The sequence below is a fragment of the Mobula birostris genome, chromosome 5, assembly GCF_030028105.1.
Source record: "Mobula birostris isolate sMobBir1 chromosome 5, sMobBir1.hap1, whole genome shotgun sequence".
Classification (NCBI taxonomy): Eukaryota; Metazoa; Chordata; class Chondrichthyes; order Myliobatiformes; family Myliobatidae; genus Mobula; species Mobula birostris.
Window position 1 is genome coordinate 90,716,652 of NC_092374.1, and position 19,381 is coordinate 90,736,032.

The 19,381-nt window shown below is 51.7% G+C and overlaps 1 protein-coding gene across 7 annotated transcripts in view; it reads left to right on the plus strand.

The window, feature by feature from the left end:
* LOC140197865 (immunoglobulin superfamily member 3-like) overlaps window positions 1–19,381 on the plus strand; it is a 100,171-nt gene that overhangs the window by 61,520 nt on the left and 19,270 nt on the right. For all 7 annotated transcript variants that reach the window (XM_072258398.1, XM_072258402.1, XM_072258395.1 and 4 more), the window contains exons 2-3: window positions 9,450–9,806; window positions 11,022–11,393. In XM_072258398.1, the coding sequence (XP_072114499.1) occupies window positions 9,450–9,806; window positions 11,022–11,393 (729 nt within the window). The remainder of the gene's footprint in view (window positions 1–9,449; window positions 9,807–11,021; window positions 11,394–19,381) is intronic.

The window sequence follows — 19,381 nt, forward strand, 5'->3', positions numbered from 1 at the left end:
CCCATCTATCTGACTGTCTGTCCAACGCCTAGCCTATCTGACTGCCTCTCCAAGGCCTAGTCCGTCTATCTGACCGTCCCTCCAACGCCCTGTCTATCTGACCGTCTCTCCAACGCCCAGTCTATCTGAATGACTCTCCAATCCCCAGTCTATCTGGCCATCTCTCCAACCCCCCAATCCGTCTTCCAGACTGTCTCTCCGACCCCCAGTTCGTCTACCAGACCGTCACTCCAACCGCCCAGTCTGTCTATCTGACTGTCTCTCCAATGCCGAGTCCGTCTACCAGACCGTCTCTGCAACGCCCAGTCCGTCTACCAGACTGTCTCTCCAACGCCCAGTCTATCTGACGGTCTCTCCAAAGACCCGTCTATCTGACTGTCTTTCCAACCCGCAGTCCTTCTACCAGACTGTTTCTCCAAACCTCAGTCCGTCTACCAGACCGTCTCTCCAACACCCAGTCTGTCTACCAGACCGTCTCTCCAACACCCAGTCTGTCTACCAGACCGTCTCTCCAACGCCAATTCCGTCTACCTGACCGTCTCTACAACGCGTGGTCCGTCTGCCTGACCGTCCCTCCAACGCCCAGTCTATCTGAATGACTCTCCAACCCCCAGTCTATCTGGCCATCTCTCCAACCCCCCAATCTGTCTTCCAGACTGTCTCTCCGACCCCCAGTTCGTCTACCAGACCGTCACTCCAACCGCCCAGTCTGTCTATCTGACTGTCTCTCCAATGCCGAGTCCATCTACCAGACCGTCTCTGCAACGGCCAGTCCGTCTACCAGACCGTCTCTCCAACGCGCAGTCCATCTACCAGACCGTCTCTCCAACGCCCAGTCTATCAGACGGTCTCTCCAAAGACCCGTCTATCTGACTGTCTTTCCAACCCGCAGTCCGTCGACCAGACGGTCTCTCCAATGCCCCAGTCCGTCTATCTGACTGTCCCTCCAACGCCCAGTCTATCTCAACGTCTCTCCAACCCCCAGTCTATCTGGCCAGCTCTCCAACCTCCAGTCTATCTGGCCATCTCTCCAAACCCCCAATCCGACTACCATACTGTCTCTCCAACGCCCAGTCCATCCACCTGACCGTCTTTCTGACCCCACAGTCCGTCTACCAGACCGTCTCTCCAACCGCCCAGTCTGTATATCTGACCGTCACTCCAACGCCGAGTCCATCTACCAGACCGTCTTTCCAACGCCGAGTCTGTCTACCAGACCGTCTCTGCAACGCCCAGTCCGTCTCCCAGACCGTCTCTGCAACGCCCAGTCCATCTACCAGACCGTCTCTCCAAAGCCCCATCTATCTGACTGTCTGTCCAACGCCTAGCCTATCTGACTGCCTCTCCAAGGCCTAGTCCGTCTATCTGACCGTCCCTCCAACGCCCTGTCTATCTGACCGTCTCTCCAACGCCCAGTCTATCTGAATGACTCTCCAACCCCCAGTCTATCTGGCCATCTCTCCAACCCCCCAATCCGTCTTCCAGACTGTCTCTCCGACCCCCAGTTCGTCTACCAGACCGTCACTCCAACCGCCCAGTCTGTCTATCTGACCGTCTCTCCAATGCCGAGTCCGTCTACCAGACCGTCTCTGCAACGCCCAGTCCGTCTACCAGACTGTCTCTCCAACGCCCAGTCTATCTGACGGTCTCTCCAAAGACCCGTCTATCTGACTGTCTTTCCAACCCGCAGTCCTTCTACCAGACTGTTTCTCCAAACCTCAGTCCGTCTACCAGGTTGTCTCTCCAAAGCCCAGTCTGTCTACCAGACCGTCTCTCCAACACCCAGTCTGTCTACCAGACCGTCTCTCCAACACCCAGTCTGTCTACCAGACCGTCTCTGCAACGCCAATTCCGTCTACCTGACTGTCTCTACAACGCGTGGTCCGTCTGCCTGAACGTCCCTCCAACGCCCAGTCTATCTGAATGACTCTCCAACCCCCAGTCTATCTGGCCATCTCTCCAACCCCCCAATCCGTCTTCCAGACTGTCTCTCCGACCCCCAGTTAGTCTACCAGACCGTCACTCCAACCGCCCAGTCTGTCTATCTGACTGTCTCTCCAATGCCGAGTCCGTCTACCAGACCGTCTCTGCAACGCCCAGTCCGTCTACCAGACCGTCTCTCCAACGCGCAGTCCGTCTTCCAGACCGTCTCTCCAACGCGCAGTCCATCTACCAGACCGTCTCTCCAACGCCCAGTCCGTCTACCAGACCGTCTCTCCAACACCTAGTCTATCTGACGGTCTCTCCAAAGACCCGTCTATCTGACTGTCTTTCCAACCCGCAGTCCATCTACCAGACTGTTTCTCCAAACCTCAGTCCGTCTACCAGACCGTCTCTCCAACGCCAATTCCATCTACCTGACCGTCTCTCCAACGCGCAGTCCATCTGCCTGACCATCTCTCCAATGCCCAGTCTATCTGACTGTCTCTCCAACCCCCAGCCTATCTGACCGTCTCTCCAACAGCCAGTCTGTCTACCAGACCGTCTCTCCAACGCCCAGTCCGTCTACCAGACTGTCTCTCTAACGCCCAGTCCGTCTACCAGACGGTCTCTCCAATGCCCCAGTCCGTCTATCTGACTGTCCCTCCAACGCCCAGTCTATCTCAACGTCTCTCCAACCCAGAGTCTATCTTGCCAGCTCTCCAACCTCCAGTCTATCTGGCCATCTCTCCAAACCCCCAATCCGACTACCATACTGTCTCTCCAATGCCCAGTCCATCCACCTGACCGTCTTTCTGACCCCACAGTCCGTCTACCAGACCGTCTCTCCAACCGCCCAGTCTGTATATCTGACCGTCACTCCAACGCCGAGTCCATCTACCAGACCGTCTTTCCAACGCCGAGTCTGTCTACCAGACCGTCTCTGCAACGCCCAGTCCATCTACCAGACCGTCTCTCCAAAGCCCCATCTATCTGACTGTCTGTCCAACGCCTAGCCTATCTGACTGCCTCTCCAAGGCCCAGTCCGTATATCTGACCGTCCCTCCAACGCCCTGTCTATCTGACCGTCTCTCCAACGCCCTGTCTATCTGACCGTCTCTCCAACGCCCAGTACGTCTACCAGACTGTCTCTCCGAGCCCCCAGTCCGTCTACTAGACAGTCTCTCCAACCGTCCAGTCTGTCTATCTGACTGTCTCTCCAATGCCAAGTCCGTCTACCAGACCATCTCTGCAACGCCCAGTCCGTCTACCAGACTGTCTCTCCAACGCCCAGTCTATCTGACGGTCTCTCCAAAGACCCGTCTATCTGACTGTCTTTCCAACCCGCAGTCCGTCTACCAGACGGTCTCTCCAATGCCCCAGTCCGTCTATCTGACTGTCCCTCCAACGCCCAGTCTATCTCAACGTCTCTCCAACCCCCAGTCTATCTGGCCAGCTCTCCAACCTCCAGTCTATCTGGCCATCTCTCCAACAGCCAGTCTGTCTACCAGACCGTCTCTCCAACGCCCAGTCTATCTGACGGTCTCTCCAAAGACCCGTCTATCTGACTGTCTTTCCAACCCGCAGTCCGTCTACCAGACTGTTTCTCCAAACCTCAGTCCGTCTACCAGACCGTCTCTCCAACGCCAATTCCATCTACCTGACCGTCTCTCCAACGCGCAGTCCATCTGCCTGACCATCTCTCCAATGCCCAGTCTATCTGACTGTCTCTCCAACCCCCAGCCTATCTGACCGTCTCTCCAACAGCCAGTCCGTCTACCAGACCGTCTCTCCAACGCCCAGTCCGTCTACCAGACTGTCTCGCCAACGCCCAGTCTATCTGACGGTCTCTCCAAAGACCCGTCTATCTGACTGTCTTTCCAACCCGCAGTCCATCTACCAGACGGTCTCTCCAATGCCCCAGTCCGTCTATCTGACTGTCCCTCCAACGCCCAGTCTATCTCAACGTCTCTCCAACCCCCAGTCTATCTGGCCAGCTCTCCAACCTCCAGTCTATCTGGCCATCTCTCCAAACCCCCAATCCGACTACCATACTGTCTCTCCAACGCCCAGTCCATCCACCTGACCGTCTTTCTGACCCCACAGTCCGTCTACCAGACTGTCTCTCCAACCGCCCAGTCTGTATATCTGACCGTCACTCCAACGCCAAGTCCATCTACCAGACCGTCTTTCCAACGCCGAGTCTGTCTACCAGACCGTCTCTGCAACGCCCAGTCCATCTACCAGACCGTCTCTCCAAAGCCCCATCTATCTGACTGTCTGTCCAACGCCTAGCCTATCTGACAGCCTCTCCAAGGCCCAGTCCGTCTATCTGACCGTCCCTCCAACGCCCTGTCTATCTGACCGTCTCTCCAATGCCCAGTCTATCTGAATGACTCTCCAACCCCCAGTCTATCTGGCCATCTCTCCAACCTCCCAATCCGTCTTCCAGACTGTCTCTCCGACCCCCAGTTCGTCTACCAGACCGTCACTCCAACCGCCCAGTCTGTCTATCTGACCGTCTCTCCAATGCCGAGTCCATCTACCAGACCGTCTCTGCAACGCCCAGTCCGTCTACCAGACCGTCTCTCCAACGTCCAGTCCGTCTTCCAGACCGTCTCTCCAACGCACAGTCCATCTACCAGACCGTCTCTCCAACCGCCCAGTCTGTCTACCAGACCGTCTCTCCAACGCCAATTCCATCTACCTGACCGTCTCTCCAACGCGCAGTCCATCTGCCTGACCATCTCTCCAATGCCCAGTCTATCTGACTGTCTCTCCAACCCCCAGCCTATCTGACCGTCTCTCCAACAGCCAGTCTGTCTACCAGACCGTCTCTCCAACGCCCAGTCTATCTGACGGTCTCTCCAAAGACCCGTCTATCTGACTGTCTTTCCAACCCGCAGTCCGTCTACCAGACTGTTTCTCCAAACCTCAGTCCGTCTACCAGACCGTCTCTCCAACGCCAATTCCATCTACCTGACCGTCTCTCCAACGCGCAGTCCATCTGCCTGACCATCTCTCCAATGCCCAGTCTATCTGACTGTCTCTCCAACCCCCAGCCTATCTGACCGTCTCTCCAACAGCCAGTCCGTCTACCAGACCGTCTCTCCAACGCCCAGTCCATCTACCAAACCATCTCTCCAACGCCTAATCCGTCTACCAGACCGTCTCTCCAATGCCCAGTCTGTCTACCAGACGGTCTCTCCAATGCCCCAGTCCGTCTATCTGACTGTCCCTCCAACGCCCAGTCTATCTCAACGTCTCTCCAACCCCCAGTCTATCTGGCCAGATCTCCAACCTCCAGTCTATCTGGCCATCTCTCCAAACCCCCAATCCGACTACCATACTGTCTCTCCAACGCCCAGTCCATCCACCTGACCGTCTTTCTGACCCTACAGTCCGTCTACCAGACCGTCTCTCCAACCGCCCAGTCTGTATATCTGACCGTCACTCCAACGCCGAGTCCATCTACCAGACCGTCTTTCCAACGCCGAGTCTGTCTACCAGACCGTCTTTCCAACGCCGAGTCTGTCTACCAGACCGTCTCTGCAACGCCCAGTCCGTCTACCAGACCGTCTCTGCAACGCCCAGTCCGTCTACCAGACCCTCTCTGCAACGCCCAGTCCATCTACCAGACCGTCTCTCCAAAGCCCCATCTATCTGACTGTCTGTCCAACACCTAGCCTATCTGACTGCCTCTCCAAGGCCCAGTCCGTCTATCTGACCGTCCCTCCAACGCCCTGTCTCTCCGACCGTCTCTCCAACGCCCTGTCTATCTGACCGTCTCTCCAACGCCCAGTCCGTCTACCAGACCATCTCTCCAACACCTAGTCCGTCTACCAGACCGTCTCTCCGACCCCCCCAGTCTGTCTATCTGACCGTCCCTCCAACGCCCAGTCTATCTGACCGTCCCTCCAACACCCAGCCTTCTGACCATCTCTCCAACTCCCCGTCTATCTGACTGTCTAGCAGACCGTCTCTCCAACCCCCAGTCCATCTACCAGACCATCTCTCTAACGCCCAGTCTGTCTACCTGACCGTGTCTCCAACTCCCAGTCCATCTGACCATGTCTCCAACGCCCGTCTATCTGACTGTCTCTCCTACGCCCAGTCCGTCTACCAGACCGTCTCTCCTACGCCCAGTCCGTCTACCAGACCGTCTCTCCAACGCCCAGTCCGTGTACCTGACCGTCTCTCCGACTCCCAGTCCGTCTACCAGACGGTCTCTCCAATGCCCAGTCCATCTACCAGACGGTCTCTCCAATGCCCTGTCTGTCTACCAGAGTCTCTCCAATGCCCAGTCTGTCTACCAGACCTTCTCTCCAACCCCCCAGTCCGTCTTTCTGACCGTCCCTCTAACAACCAGTCTTTCTATCTGACCATCTCTCCAACGTCCAGTCTATCTGACCATCTCTCCAACCCCCCCAGTCCATCCACCTGACCATCTCTCCAACCCCCCAGTCCGTCCACATGACTGTCTCTCCAACCCCCAATCTCTCTACCTGTCCGTCTCTCCAACCCACCAGTCCGTCTACCTGACCGTCTCTCCAACCCCCCAGTCAGTCTACCAGACTGTCTCTCCAATCCCCAGTCCATCTACCTGACCGTCTCTCCAACCCCCCCCAGTCCATCCACCTGATCGTCTCTCCAACCCCCCAGTCCGTCCACCTGACCAGCTCACCAACCTCTCAGTCCGTCTACCTGACCTTCTCTCCAACGGCCAGTCCATCTGACCGTGTCTCCAACGCCTGCCTATCTGACTGTCTCTCCTATGCCCAGTCTGTCTACCAGACCATCTCTCCAACGCCCAGTCCGTCTACCTGACCGTCTCTCCGACCCCCAGTCCGTCTACCAGACGGTCTCTCCAATGCCCAGTCCATCTACCAGACAGTCTCTCCAATGCCCCGTCCGTCTACCAGACAGTCTCTCCAATGCCCAGTCTGTCTACCAGACCGTCTCTCCAACCCCCCAGTCCGTCTTTCTGACCACCCCTCTAACAACCAGTCTGTCTATCTGACCATCTCTCCAACGTCCAGTCTATCTGACCGTCTCTCCAATGCCCCCAATTCCATCCACCTGACCGTCTCTCCAACCCCCAGTCCGTCCACCTGACCGTCTCTCCAACCCCCAGTCCGCCCACATGACCGTCTCTCCAACCCCCCCCAGTCAGTCCACCGGACCTTCTCTCCAACCCCCAATCTCTCTACCCGACCGTCTCTGCAACCTCCCAGTCCGTCTACCTGACAGTCTCTCAAACCCCTAATCTCTCTACCTGTCCGTCTCTCCAATCCCCAGGCCGTCTACCTGACCGCCTCTCCAAACCCCCAGTCCATCCACCTGACCGTCTCTCCAACCCCCCAGTCCGTCCACCTGACCGTCTCTCCAACCGCGCCCCCCCCCCCCCCCGTCTGCCTATCTGACCGGCTCTCCAACTCCCCAGTCCGTCTATCTGACCGTCTCTCCAATGCCCAGTCTATCTGACCGTCCCTCCAACGCCCAGTCTATCTGACCGTCTCTCCACCACCCAGTCTTTCTGACCGTCTCTCCAACCCCCAGTCCCTCTACCTGACCGTCTCTCCAACCCCCCAGTTTGTCTATCTGACCGGCTCTCCAATCCCCCAGTCCGTCTATCTGACCGTCTCTCCAGCACCCAGTCTATCTGACCGTCTCTCCAACCCCCAGTCCGTCTACCAGACCATCTCTCCAACCCCCAGTCCATCTACCTGACTGTCTCTCCATCCTTCAGTCCATCTATCTGACCGTTTCTCTGTCAATCAGTCTTTCTGTCTGCGCATCTCTCCATCCATCAATCTGACTGTCTGCGTATCTGCCCGTCCATCCATCCAGTCTACCTGGCTGTCTATTTTCCCATCTCTCCAACCATAATTCTGTCTACCTGACCATTTCTACATCCTTCAATCTGTCTGACTGTCTATCTATCTGTCCATCTCTCCAACCATCTATCTATCTGGCCATCTCTCCATCTCTCTATCTGTCCATCTATGTGAATATTTGTCTATTAGAACACAGGACAGTACAGCACATGAACCAAACCCTTTGGCCCACAGTACCTGTAACAAACACCATACCAGATGAAACTCAATCTCTCCTGCCTACGCATGACCCATCCCCCTCCATACCCTGCACATTCATGTGTCTAAGCCACGGTAACACCACTATCCTATCTGCCTTCACCACCCTTTCCTGATTCTGATATGGGTCTCTGTTGGGACTGAGAGTGGGAAGGGGGTAGGAAGAAGGGAATCATAGTTGAGGAAGGGAAGGGAGAGGGGAGGTAGTGGGAGGCACCAGAGAGAATCAGAATCAGGTTTAATATCACTGGCATATGTGGTGAAATTTGTTATTTTGTAGCAGCAGCACAACGCAATACTTAATAAAATAATAAAAACTGAATTACAGGAAATATATAATCGTTAAATTAAATGAGTAGTACAAAAATAGAAATAAAAATGTAGTGAGGTAGTGCTCATGGGTTCAATGTTCATTCAAAATCAGATGGCACAGGGGAAGAAGCTGTTCCTGAATCGCTGAGTGTGTGCCTTCAGGCTTCTGTACCTCCTTCCTGATGGTAGCAATGAGAACAAGGCATGTTCTGGGTAATAGGGGTCCTTACTGATGGACGCCTCCTTTCTTGGGCATCACAGCTTGAAGATGTCCTGGATATGATAGAGGCTAGTGCCCATGATGGAGCTGTTTGGGTTGACAACCCTCTGCAGTTCCCCCCCACCATCCCACCCTCACCCATACCAGACAGTGATGCAGCCAGTTGGAATGCTCTCCATGGTACAGCCGTAGAAGTTTCTAACTGTTTTTGGTATCATACCAAATCTCTTGAAACTCCTAATGAAATATAGCCATCGCTGTAGCTGCATCGATATGTTGGACCCAGGATAGATCCTCAGAGATTATGACAACCAAGAACTTCAAGTTGCTCACACTTCTCTGTAATCCACGAGCCAATTGCTTAGAATCAAATGACCTTGCCCTGGTATCTCAAGGCTAGGTGTGTCTGCACGTCGGCCACCAAACCCCCCACACCCCCCTGCACTCCTCCTCTGCCACCTGTCCCACACACCGCCACCCCCCACCCCCCACCCCGCGGCACTCCATGCATGCCATTCCCAACAACATTTGCTCCCACCAGGTTTACAAACCCACTCTCTGCTCCACGCTGACAAATACAGTAGAAAGTGATGGATGCCTGGAATATGCTGCCTGGAGTGGTGGTAGAGGCAGAGGCAGACATGATAGAGACACTTCAGAGATCCTTGAATAAGCACATGAATTTGAGGAAATTTATAGAATATGGACATTGTGTAGGCAGAATCGATTAGTTCAGTTGGCCATTTGATTACTAATTTAATTGGTTCACCACAGCATTGTGGGCCGAAGGGTCTGATCTTCTGCTAGGCTTGACCTTATACCTTAACCCTTTCAAACTTGAGATCTTCCCCATCACACTTGCTTACCCTCACCACGGTTACTTCTTCCTCTTGCCTCTACAGGGCTCCTGGTTCGAGGAGGGATCCATCAGTCGCCAGCCTTACTCAAGGTCCCAGCGGGGGCCAGTGTGGAACTTGGCTGCCTCTTTGATGAGCCGGCAGTAGCGCCGACTGTAGCCGCTTTCCAGTGGGACCTCCCCAATGGGAGGCTCTACCACGTGCTGCCTGCCGGCAGGGTGGGAGGCAGTACCAGCTGGCGCGTCCACCTCCAGGCAGAGCTGAAGGCGAGGAGCAGCAGGCTGAGCATTAGCAGGGTCTCCTCTGCAGACAGTGGGCTCTATGTGTGTGTTGTCCAGCTTCTGGAGCCATTGCCCATTGTCCAGATGAAGGGAACAGCAACTCGTCTTCATATCATCCCAGGTATTGGCTAGGCACACTCATATTCCCCCTGGCTCTACATGGGACTCCCTCCTGAGCCAGGTTGGATGGAGAAATAAGGTTCTTGGGAGTATCCAACACACAGACAAGCCATTCATCCCAACTAGTCCAAGCTAAGGTGTCCATCCAAGATAGAAGATACAATACTGTGCACCCTAGCATACATTATTGCTAGAGTGCCCAAGACTTGTGCACAATACTGTATTCGTCAACATGGAGCAGAGAGTGAGTTTGTAAATCTGGTGTGAGCAAAGGATGTTGGGAATGGCGAGGGTGCAGCGTCACAGGAGGGTTGTGGGATTGGTGGCAAAGGAGTGTCAGGGCAGCGGGTGGTACGGATGCAGACACACCCAGTCCTGAGAAACCAGGCAAGGTTTGATTCCAAACAACTGGTTTCTTCATCATTACAGTATGTCCCTCTGGTGCTTCCCACTCTTTTCCTGTCTCCTTTTCCCAACCATGATTCCCCTCTCTCTGCCCTCAGTCCACAATAGAGACCCATATCAGAATCAGGTTTATCATCACTCACGTCATGAAATTTGGTTTATCTTGTGACACATCCTTATCGACTCCAGCATCTTCCCAGCCACTGAGGCCAGGCTAACTGGCCTATCATTTCATTTTTTTGCCCTCTCACTTCTTGCAGAGTGGAGTGACACTTGCTATTTTCTGGTCTTCCAGAAACTTGTGATCCTTGATAGATTATTACTAATACCTTGACAATCTCCCCAGCCACCTTTTTCAGAACAGGGGGTGTAGTCGATCTGGCCCAGGTGACATACCTACCTTCAGACCTTTCAGCTTCCCAAGCACCTTCTCGCTAGTAATAACAACAGGACTTACTTCTGCCCCCTGACACTTCAAACTTCCGGCATACTGCTAGCACCTTCCACAGTGAAGATGGATGCAAAACACTTTAGTTCGTCAGTCATTTCCTTGTCCTCCATTACTACCTCTCCAGTGTCATTTTCCCATGGGCCGATATCTACTCTCACCTCTCATTTACTCTTTATGGAACATGAAGTGAAACGCGGCATTTGTGTCAAGTCAAATCAGTGAGGATTGTACTAGGGAAGCCTTCAAGTGTTACCACGCTTCTGATACCAACATAGCATCCCACAACTTACTACAATGACACTTTACAATGACCAATTAACCTACTCGGTACGTATGAGTTTTGTGTCCTTTTCTATCCAGAATCCACTCCAGTCCCAGGATGGGTTTCCCAGTCCCCTGCCTCCCTCTCGGCGAGGGAAGGAGAGCCCGTTACACTGACGTGTATCTTACAGACAACGGCGACGGAGGCGGAAGAGATGTCATTCATTTGGATGTGGGGGACTTCCTTAACCACCTGCTCCACAGTGCCCGGCGCCACCAGCAGGTGGCAGTGTGCTCCGGTTCCTGATCCGGGAGTCCTTATCACAGCTGATTTACAAACTAAATCATCAGAGTTCAGCATCACCCAGGTTTCTCTAGATCACAATGGAACTTATAAGTGTGATGTTGCGATCACCAAACCTCTGGCAAGGGTAATTTTACATGGAAATGGATCGACATTACTGGTGGAAGGTAGGTAAAGTTACATTTCATTCACTTCACTCTTGTTCTTTCTGCATGTACGCTGTGGCTTCCTTCATTCAATCGATTTTTCTTTCAATCTTTCGTGATACAGAGAGGAGTAGGCCCTTTGAGCCACACAATCCCCATCAACCCAATCCAGGACACTTTACAATGACCAATTAACCTACTCGGTATGTCTTTGGACTTGCGGGAGGAAACTAAAGCACCCTGGGGAAAGTAAAGCGCCCCGGGGAAAACCCACGCATTCCACGGGGAGGACAGACGAGACTCCTTAAGTAGCTCCTGAACCTGTTTAAGTACCACTTATGCTGCCCATCCTCTTTCAGGTTTGATGAGTTGTGCATTCAGAGATGCTCTTCTACACTCCACTGTTGTAATCTGAAGTTATTTAAGATACGGTCACTGTGCTGCCTTAAGTCAGTTATTTTATTTGTCTTTTAGCACCCTTTGCTGGCAGTTTTGTATAGCAGTCATTGAGGTCAAGTGATCTGTGTCTCTAGTTGATGACATCATCAGTAGGCATCGAGACAGTTCTCCATGTAGAGTTGAGGGAGAGCTTGTATCTTTTCATCTGACATCATCCTGACATTCAGGTCTTTGAAAGCATCGTCAGTATGTAAAAGTAATCTTTTGGGTTTATTATTTATTGATGTATATGCATATTTCCACAAATCAGAGATATTTGAACGGTTTGTGTGGAGATAAAATACAGATGGAATATTCATGCAGGCCAGATGTTCTGGCTAACCTGTAGTGAGAAAATGTGCATAAGATACATTGTATGTAGCAACATCTTGCTTACCAGTGGTCTATGATACAGTTGGAACTTATTTGTATACAAAATAATACTCAAGATACTGTATCATTTGTGGTATACTTAATGCTTGCCTTGTACTTACCATAATGGGAATTTGGACACCTTTTTTTCTTTCCATCAGTTTCACCCTACCGCCAGTTGTTACATTAAAGCACATCAATTTGGAAGGTCTTTGTCAGTGTAGTAATTGGGGGTGTCAGTGTAGTAATTGGGGGTGGAGTTCATCTGCCTGTCAGTTCATGCAAGGCGTGTGAAGAGGGCAGGACAGTAGAACGATACTTTCTGGAGTACAAAGGCAATTCTCTTTTCAAGATGTCACACAAAAAATCATCAGGATCTCAGTCACTACAGACAAGGTCTTATGCCTCAGATTCATCTTCATCCAAACGATCGTATGGCTCCTCCATCCGTGCAGCCGCAGCCTTAGCTCGTGCTGAAGCCCAGGCGGCTAAAGTGGAGACAGCATTTGCAGAAAAGGAACACCAAATCAAAATGGAACAAGCACGCTTAGAGGTAGCACTTGATGCCCTTCAATGGGAGAAAAGAGCTGCAGCTGTGGTAGCTAAAGCTGAAGCGTTAGAGGCAGCCATGGAAGAGCAAAATGAGGACCTCAGCTCCAAAATTGATCTTCAAACCCATGATCCAGCAGAGTGCACAGAAGGGTATGTGGAAGAGCAGGGAAAGCATGCTACCTATCAGTCAATACCTACATTAGAAGGAGTCTCTACTAACAGTGTTAGTCAACCAGCCTGTTGTACAGCGTGCACCCAAAGCTACTGTGCAGTGTCATGTTCAGGATGAGAAGCCCAGTCATAACCATCATCCTCAGGAGCATGTTTCATTGGTTGGAAGTCAGTTAAAGCACACCAACGCTCACATGTCACACCCTTCGGGTAGAAAGCCCCAGATAGTGTGGAGTTCAAGGGGAGCCGTGGATCGCATGAGTTACACAGAGGTGTCCAATGACAGAGATCATCCTCAAGCACACCAGTATGCAGGAGCCGAACAGACTAATCCTGCTGATAGTCAGAGCATGTTGGACTGTCAGGTTTCTTGCAAGACACGAACTTGTGTCCTCAGAGCTTCTGCAGTTTAGTGACCGTCCTGAGAGTTACAGGGCTTGAAAAGCAAATTCCTGAATGCCATACGAGGTCTAATCCTTACAGACAGTGAAGAGATGGACCGCTTGGTGAAGTGGCCAGGTACTGAGCCAGCTGAACATGTGAGAAGGATAAGAGCTGAGCGTGTTCACCACCCACAGAGAGGGCTCAAAATGGTTTACGGGTCACCAGAAGTCATTGAGAATGTGCTGTTCAGGAGAGTGGATAGCTTCCCTAAGATCTCTAACAAGGACCACAGGAAGTTAAGAGAGCCAGGTGACTTGTTAATGGAGCTTGAAGCCACTAAATCTGATGGGGACCTGCCGGGACTCACCTACTTAGACACAGCCCGTGGTATCAACCCCATTGTGCAGAAGCTGCCATATAATTTGCAGAAGAGATGGCTCTCACATGGTTTTAAGTTCAAGGAAGAGCGTAATGTTCCCTTTCCCCCTTTTGCCTATTTTGTGGAGTTTGTTTGTCAGCAAGCCAAGATGTGAAATGATCCCAGCTTCTCTCTCATTGCAGGTAGTACTGACCCTCCAGTGATGGGAAAGTCAGCTCTTAAGTACAGCAGTCAGAGGCCTCCAGTCTTAGTTCACAAGGCTGAAGTGTCTCCTTACACCTCCTCTTTGGCTGGCACAACATGCAAGAGTAAGGTGGATCCTGCTAAGCAATGCCCCTTGCACAACAAACCGTACCCCCTCCAAAAATGCCGTGGATTTAGGGAGAAGTCCATGGAGAACAGGAAAGCCTTTTAAAAGCAGCATGGCAGCTGCTACAACTGCTGTGCATCATCAGCACAGCGAGCCAAAACCTGTGACAGCAGCATGACGTGTGCCGAGTGTGGAAGCGAGAGTCACAGCTCAGCCCTGCACCCTGGGCCTGCTCCTTGGTCCTCAGAGGCCCAAACCCCTGCACGTGAGCATGGCAGGGTGGAAAGGAATAATATTGATGTCACAACAGGGTGCTGGGAACAGACCCAAATGCAAGACACAGACACTGAAGTATAAGGAACAGGACTTGAGTAGGGACGTGACAGGATTCAGACCAGGAGCAGGGACAAGAACACAGACTTGGGCTAGGGAAAGCAGGACCAGGACTAGGAACCATAGACTAGGAGACAAGGCTTCAACTCCTAGCCCGAGACGGGGCAAGGACCCAGAACCTGGGTCTTGCCTTGGGCTCAGACCCCAGAACCAGGCGAGGACATGACATGGCTTCAGGACAGGACATGGCTGAGGTCTAGAGGCCTGAGTATAGAGACAGGCTGGAATCTTTGCTCTTGAGGCTTGAGGCTGGGGTCTTGGGTCTTGAGCTTGGCTTGGGATCCTCAAGGCTTGGGTTCTTGAAGCTCAGAGACAGACTGGGAACCGAACATCAACATGGAGCCAGGACTTATCCTTCAACAAGCCAGGACTCATCTTTAACACAACACTGACATGAGACAGGACAGAGCATAAACATAGAGCCAAGACTTATCCTAAGAGAAGCCAGGACTCAACTTCATCTCCACACCAAGGTGGGACAGGTCTCTCCATCAGGTAATGGCAGAACAGCCAGACTTACCCAACAGAGGCAAGGACAAGACAGGACAGGACAGGACAGGTCCCCCCCCCCCCACCATAGCAGCCTGGCTCACACCACAGAGGCAAGGATAAGACAAGACAAGACAAGACAAGACAAGACAAGACAGGACCCCCCCCCCCCCCCCCCGACAGGGCAAAAGCAGACCAGCCTGACTTACCCCACAGAGGCAGGGACAAGAAGAGACAAACACCAAAGAACAACACAGTTCCATCTCTGCTCTGGGGTAGCTCCAAGTCTCAGTTCAGCCAGCAACCTCAGCTGGCCACAGAAACTGCTGGATCCCTACCTAGCTCAGAGTGGCTGGCTGCCACTCAGCTGGCCCAGGAAACAGCCAAATCCATACCACAAAGACTACCCCAACAAGTGGCAACAAGGCTCCATGAAGCAGTGGTCCTCCAACCAGGCATAGAGATTACAAATGGTTTCACTAGCCTTCCATCAGCAGGTTGCTCCAAGGGGGACTGACAAGACAAACCAGCAGCCCACACTCAATCCCAAGGCTACTTATATTGCAAGCCCAAAGATGGGAATCAGGTGCCTATGATTAACTCAAACAAGGGACAGTTGGAAGACCCGGAGTCCTGAGTCCACGGACCGGACCATGACAATTGAAGAAGCTACTGTTTCCTCAAGCTGCACCCAGTTCTGTGTGGGAGACCTCACTGGAAAATTGTGCTCAAAGATTTGTCTCGTGAAAGTCTACCCAGCTGGCCAGCAGGAAAATGCAATCCAGTTATTTGCGATACTGGACGATCAGAGTAATCGCTCATTGGTAAGGTCTGAGTTCTTTGACCTTTTTAACATCAAAGACCACAATTCTCCTTACTCCCTCAAGACATGAGCTGGTGTGATTGAGACAGCAGGCAGAAGAGTGCATGGCTTTCAGGTGGAATCCATGGACGGACAGGTTATTCTCTCTCTCCCAACACTGATTGAGTGTAACGCGATCCCGAATAATCACTCTGAAATCCGCACACCGGAAGCAGCACTGCATCAGGCTCATCTGAAATCACTGGTGCAAAAGATCGCAGAGCTCGACCCTCAGGCTCCCATCGTGATCCTGCTCGGAAGAGACATCATAAGGATCCACAAAGTACGGAAACAGATAAATGGGCCACATGACTCCCCATGCTCAAAAACTGGACTTGGGGTGGGTAATTGTTGGCAATGTCTGTCTAGGAAATGTCTACAAGCCGGCCACTGTGAGCACCTACTATACCAACACTCTGGAAAATGGCCGCCATGCCGTCTTTCAACCATGCCCTAATCACTATGTCGTGAAGGAAAAGTGGTATGGCAGCAAGGCCTCAGGTCTGCCCGCATTTGTCCCTGTGGAGGGTCCCACATGTGAGGACTATGGAGAAAAACCTGGGTTGCAGTGTCTTTCAACAGACAAAAGATGATGACAAGATGGGCCCTTCAGTTGAGGATATACTTTTTCTGAAGACGATGGAAGAGGGAGCCTATAAAGATGAGGACAATAGCCGAGTAGCTCCCTGCCATTCAGACAGCCATGACCTCACCTTCCCAACAGCAGGTCACAAGCAGCAGACCGTCTTTCTTCACTGCAACACTCCTTTAACAAGAAGCCTGAGTTGAAGAATCATTTCATCTCATTCATGGAAAACATATTCCAGAATGGCCACGCAGAGGTAGCTCCTCCCCTTGGAACAGATGAAGAATGTTGGTACCTCCCTTGCTTTGGGGTTTACCATCCAAAGAAACCAGGCCAGATTCAAGTGGTCTTTCATTCAAGTGCTCAACACAAGGGAGTCTCACTGAATCAGGTCCTCCTGACTGGCCTGGACCTCAACAACAGTCTTCTTGGGGTACTTATCCGCTTTCGTAAGGACTCCATTGCCATCACAGTGGACATACAACAGATATTCCACTGTTTTCTTGTCAGGCCGGAAGACAGGAATTTCCTGAGGTTCCCTTGGTATCGAGAGAACAACCCAGAAAATGACATCACAGAGTATTGCGTGAAAGTGCACGTCTTTGTGAATAGTCCATCGCCAGCAGTCACCATTCACTGTCTCAGACGAGCTGCTGAAGAAGGGGAGAGAGAATTTGGCAAGGATGCAAGGCAGTTCGTTGAAAGAGACTTTTATGTTGATGATGGACTTAAGTCCCTGTCCACATCAGAGGCTGCTATCGACCTGCTCAAAAGAACACAGAACATGCTGGCTTGCTCCAACCTCAGGCTACATAAAATAGCCTCAAACAGCAGAGGGGTCATGGAGACATTCCCCGCTGAGGATCACACCAATGACCTTAAAGATCTGGATCTTGGTGTCGACTCCCTACCTGTACAGTGCAGCCTTGGACTCTGCTGGGACTTGAAGACAGACACTTTCCTATTCCAGGTAGCAGGAGAAGGGAAGCCGTTCACTCGCCAGGGTGTATTATCAACAGTGAACAGCTTATGTGACCCGTTGGGATTCGTAGCACCTGTCACTATACGAGGCAAGGCCTTACTTCGAGAACTCTCAATGGAAATGAGTGATTGGGATGCTCCATTACCTCCAGACAAAGAAGAACTATGGGAAAATTGGAAAGAATCCTTAAAAGAGCTTCAGCACCTGAAGATCCCAAGACCATACACAAGTGTGTCTCCAATGGAGGCCCAGCACAAGGAACTCTATGTCTTTTCAGATGCTTCAGATAAGGCAATAGCTGCAGCTGCCTATCTAAAGATCTCAGATGCAGAAGGGAACTGCCACATCGACTTTATATTAGGCAAGACAAGATTAGCTGCACGTCCAGAGCAAACTATACCTCGGTTGGAGTTGTGTGCTGCGGTGATGGCTGTGGAAATGGCGGAGCTCATTACCTTTGAGATTGACATCGAGTTTGATGCGGTCACTTCCTATACAGACAGCAAGGTAGTTCTGGGCTACATTTATGATGAAAAGTGGAGATTCAACGTTTATGTCAACAATTGGATCCAGAGGATCAGGAGAGGCACACAGCCACAACAATGGCATTATGTGTCCACTGAACACAACCCTGCAGACCATGCCACAAGGTCCATCCCTGCAGCCCGTCTGAAAGACACCACCTGGTTTACCGGGCCTGCGTTCTTATCTCAGCCAGAGAAAACTTCTCTCAAGACAGCCGTCTTTGAACGAGTGGACCCAGAACAAGATAAAGAAATTCACATGCAAGTGACAGTGCTCACCTCCACCGCCCAAGACAGCCGACTTGGATCTCAGCGCTTTCAGCACTTTTCTAACTGGAGGGCTCTTACTCATGTCATATCTTGTCTCAGACATATTGCATGCCTTTTCAAGAAGACTTCAGAAGATTCTACAGGGAGCTGCAAGGGATGGCATCGTTGTGAGACACCATACACAGTGGAAGAACTCAGTCAGAGCAAAAATGTCATCATTCGATCCGTGCAGCAGGAAACTTACGCTGAAGAAATGGAATGCATCAGGACCCAAAGAGATATCCCTAAGGACAGTCCTCTGAGGATGCTGGATCCATTTATTGGTGAGGACGGCCTATTAAGAGTCGGAGGACGTATACAGGAATCACAGTTGGGACATGAAGAGAAGAGGCCCCTCATCATTCCCAAATGGCATCATCTTGCATTACTCCTTGTGCAACATTGCCATGTGGAGTCACAACATCAAGGACGCCATTTTAATGAAGCGCTGTCCGCTCAGCTGGTTACTGGATTGTGGGTGCCAAAAGGTGTGTAATCAGTTTCATCTTCATGTACATCACCTGCCGTAAGCTTCGGGGGACATGTGAAGTCCAGAAAATGGCTGACTTACCTCCTGATAGACTCAGCATGGAACCGTCTTTCACATATGTTGGTATTGTATTTGAACCCTGGACCATCTCTGTGCGCCATGCAAGAGGTGGCTAGGCCAAAAGTAAAAGATGGTCAGTTTTATTTACCTGCTTATGCATCAGAGCCATCTACCTCGAGGTCATAGAGTCCATGGGCAGCTCAAGTTTTATAAATGCCCTGAGGAGCTTCCTGGCGATCCGTGGGCCAGTCAAGCAAATTCGTTCTGACTGGGGAATGAACTTCATCAGAGCATGCAAAGATCTAGGAATGTCCTCCAATGTTGACGAAAATGTGGTGAAGAGGTATCTCTCAGAAAAGGGCTGTACCAGGACATTCAATCCGCTCCATTCCTCCCATATGGGAGGAGCATGGGAGAGAATGATCGGCATCGCCTGCAAAATCCTGGACTCCATGCTTCTGCAGTCAGGGCCTTCTAGACTCACTCATGAGGTTCTCACCACCTTTATGGCCGAGGTGATGGCCATTGTGAACAATAGACCTCTAAGGCCCATGTCTACAGACGCAGAAGATCCATTCATTCTCACTCCTGCCACACTGCTCACACAGAAAAGCAGCCCTTATCCCATTCTTCCAGGTGAGTTCGAGAGCGAGGACCTGTGCAAGAGACAGTGGCGACAGGTACCTTCTGGGACAGATGGCGCAAACA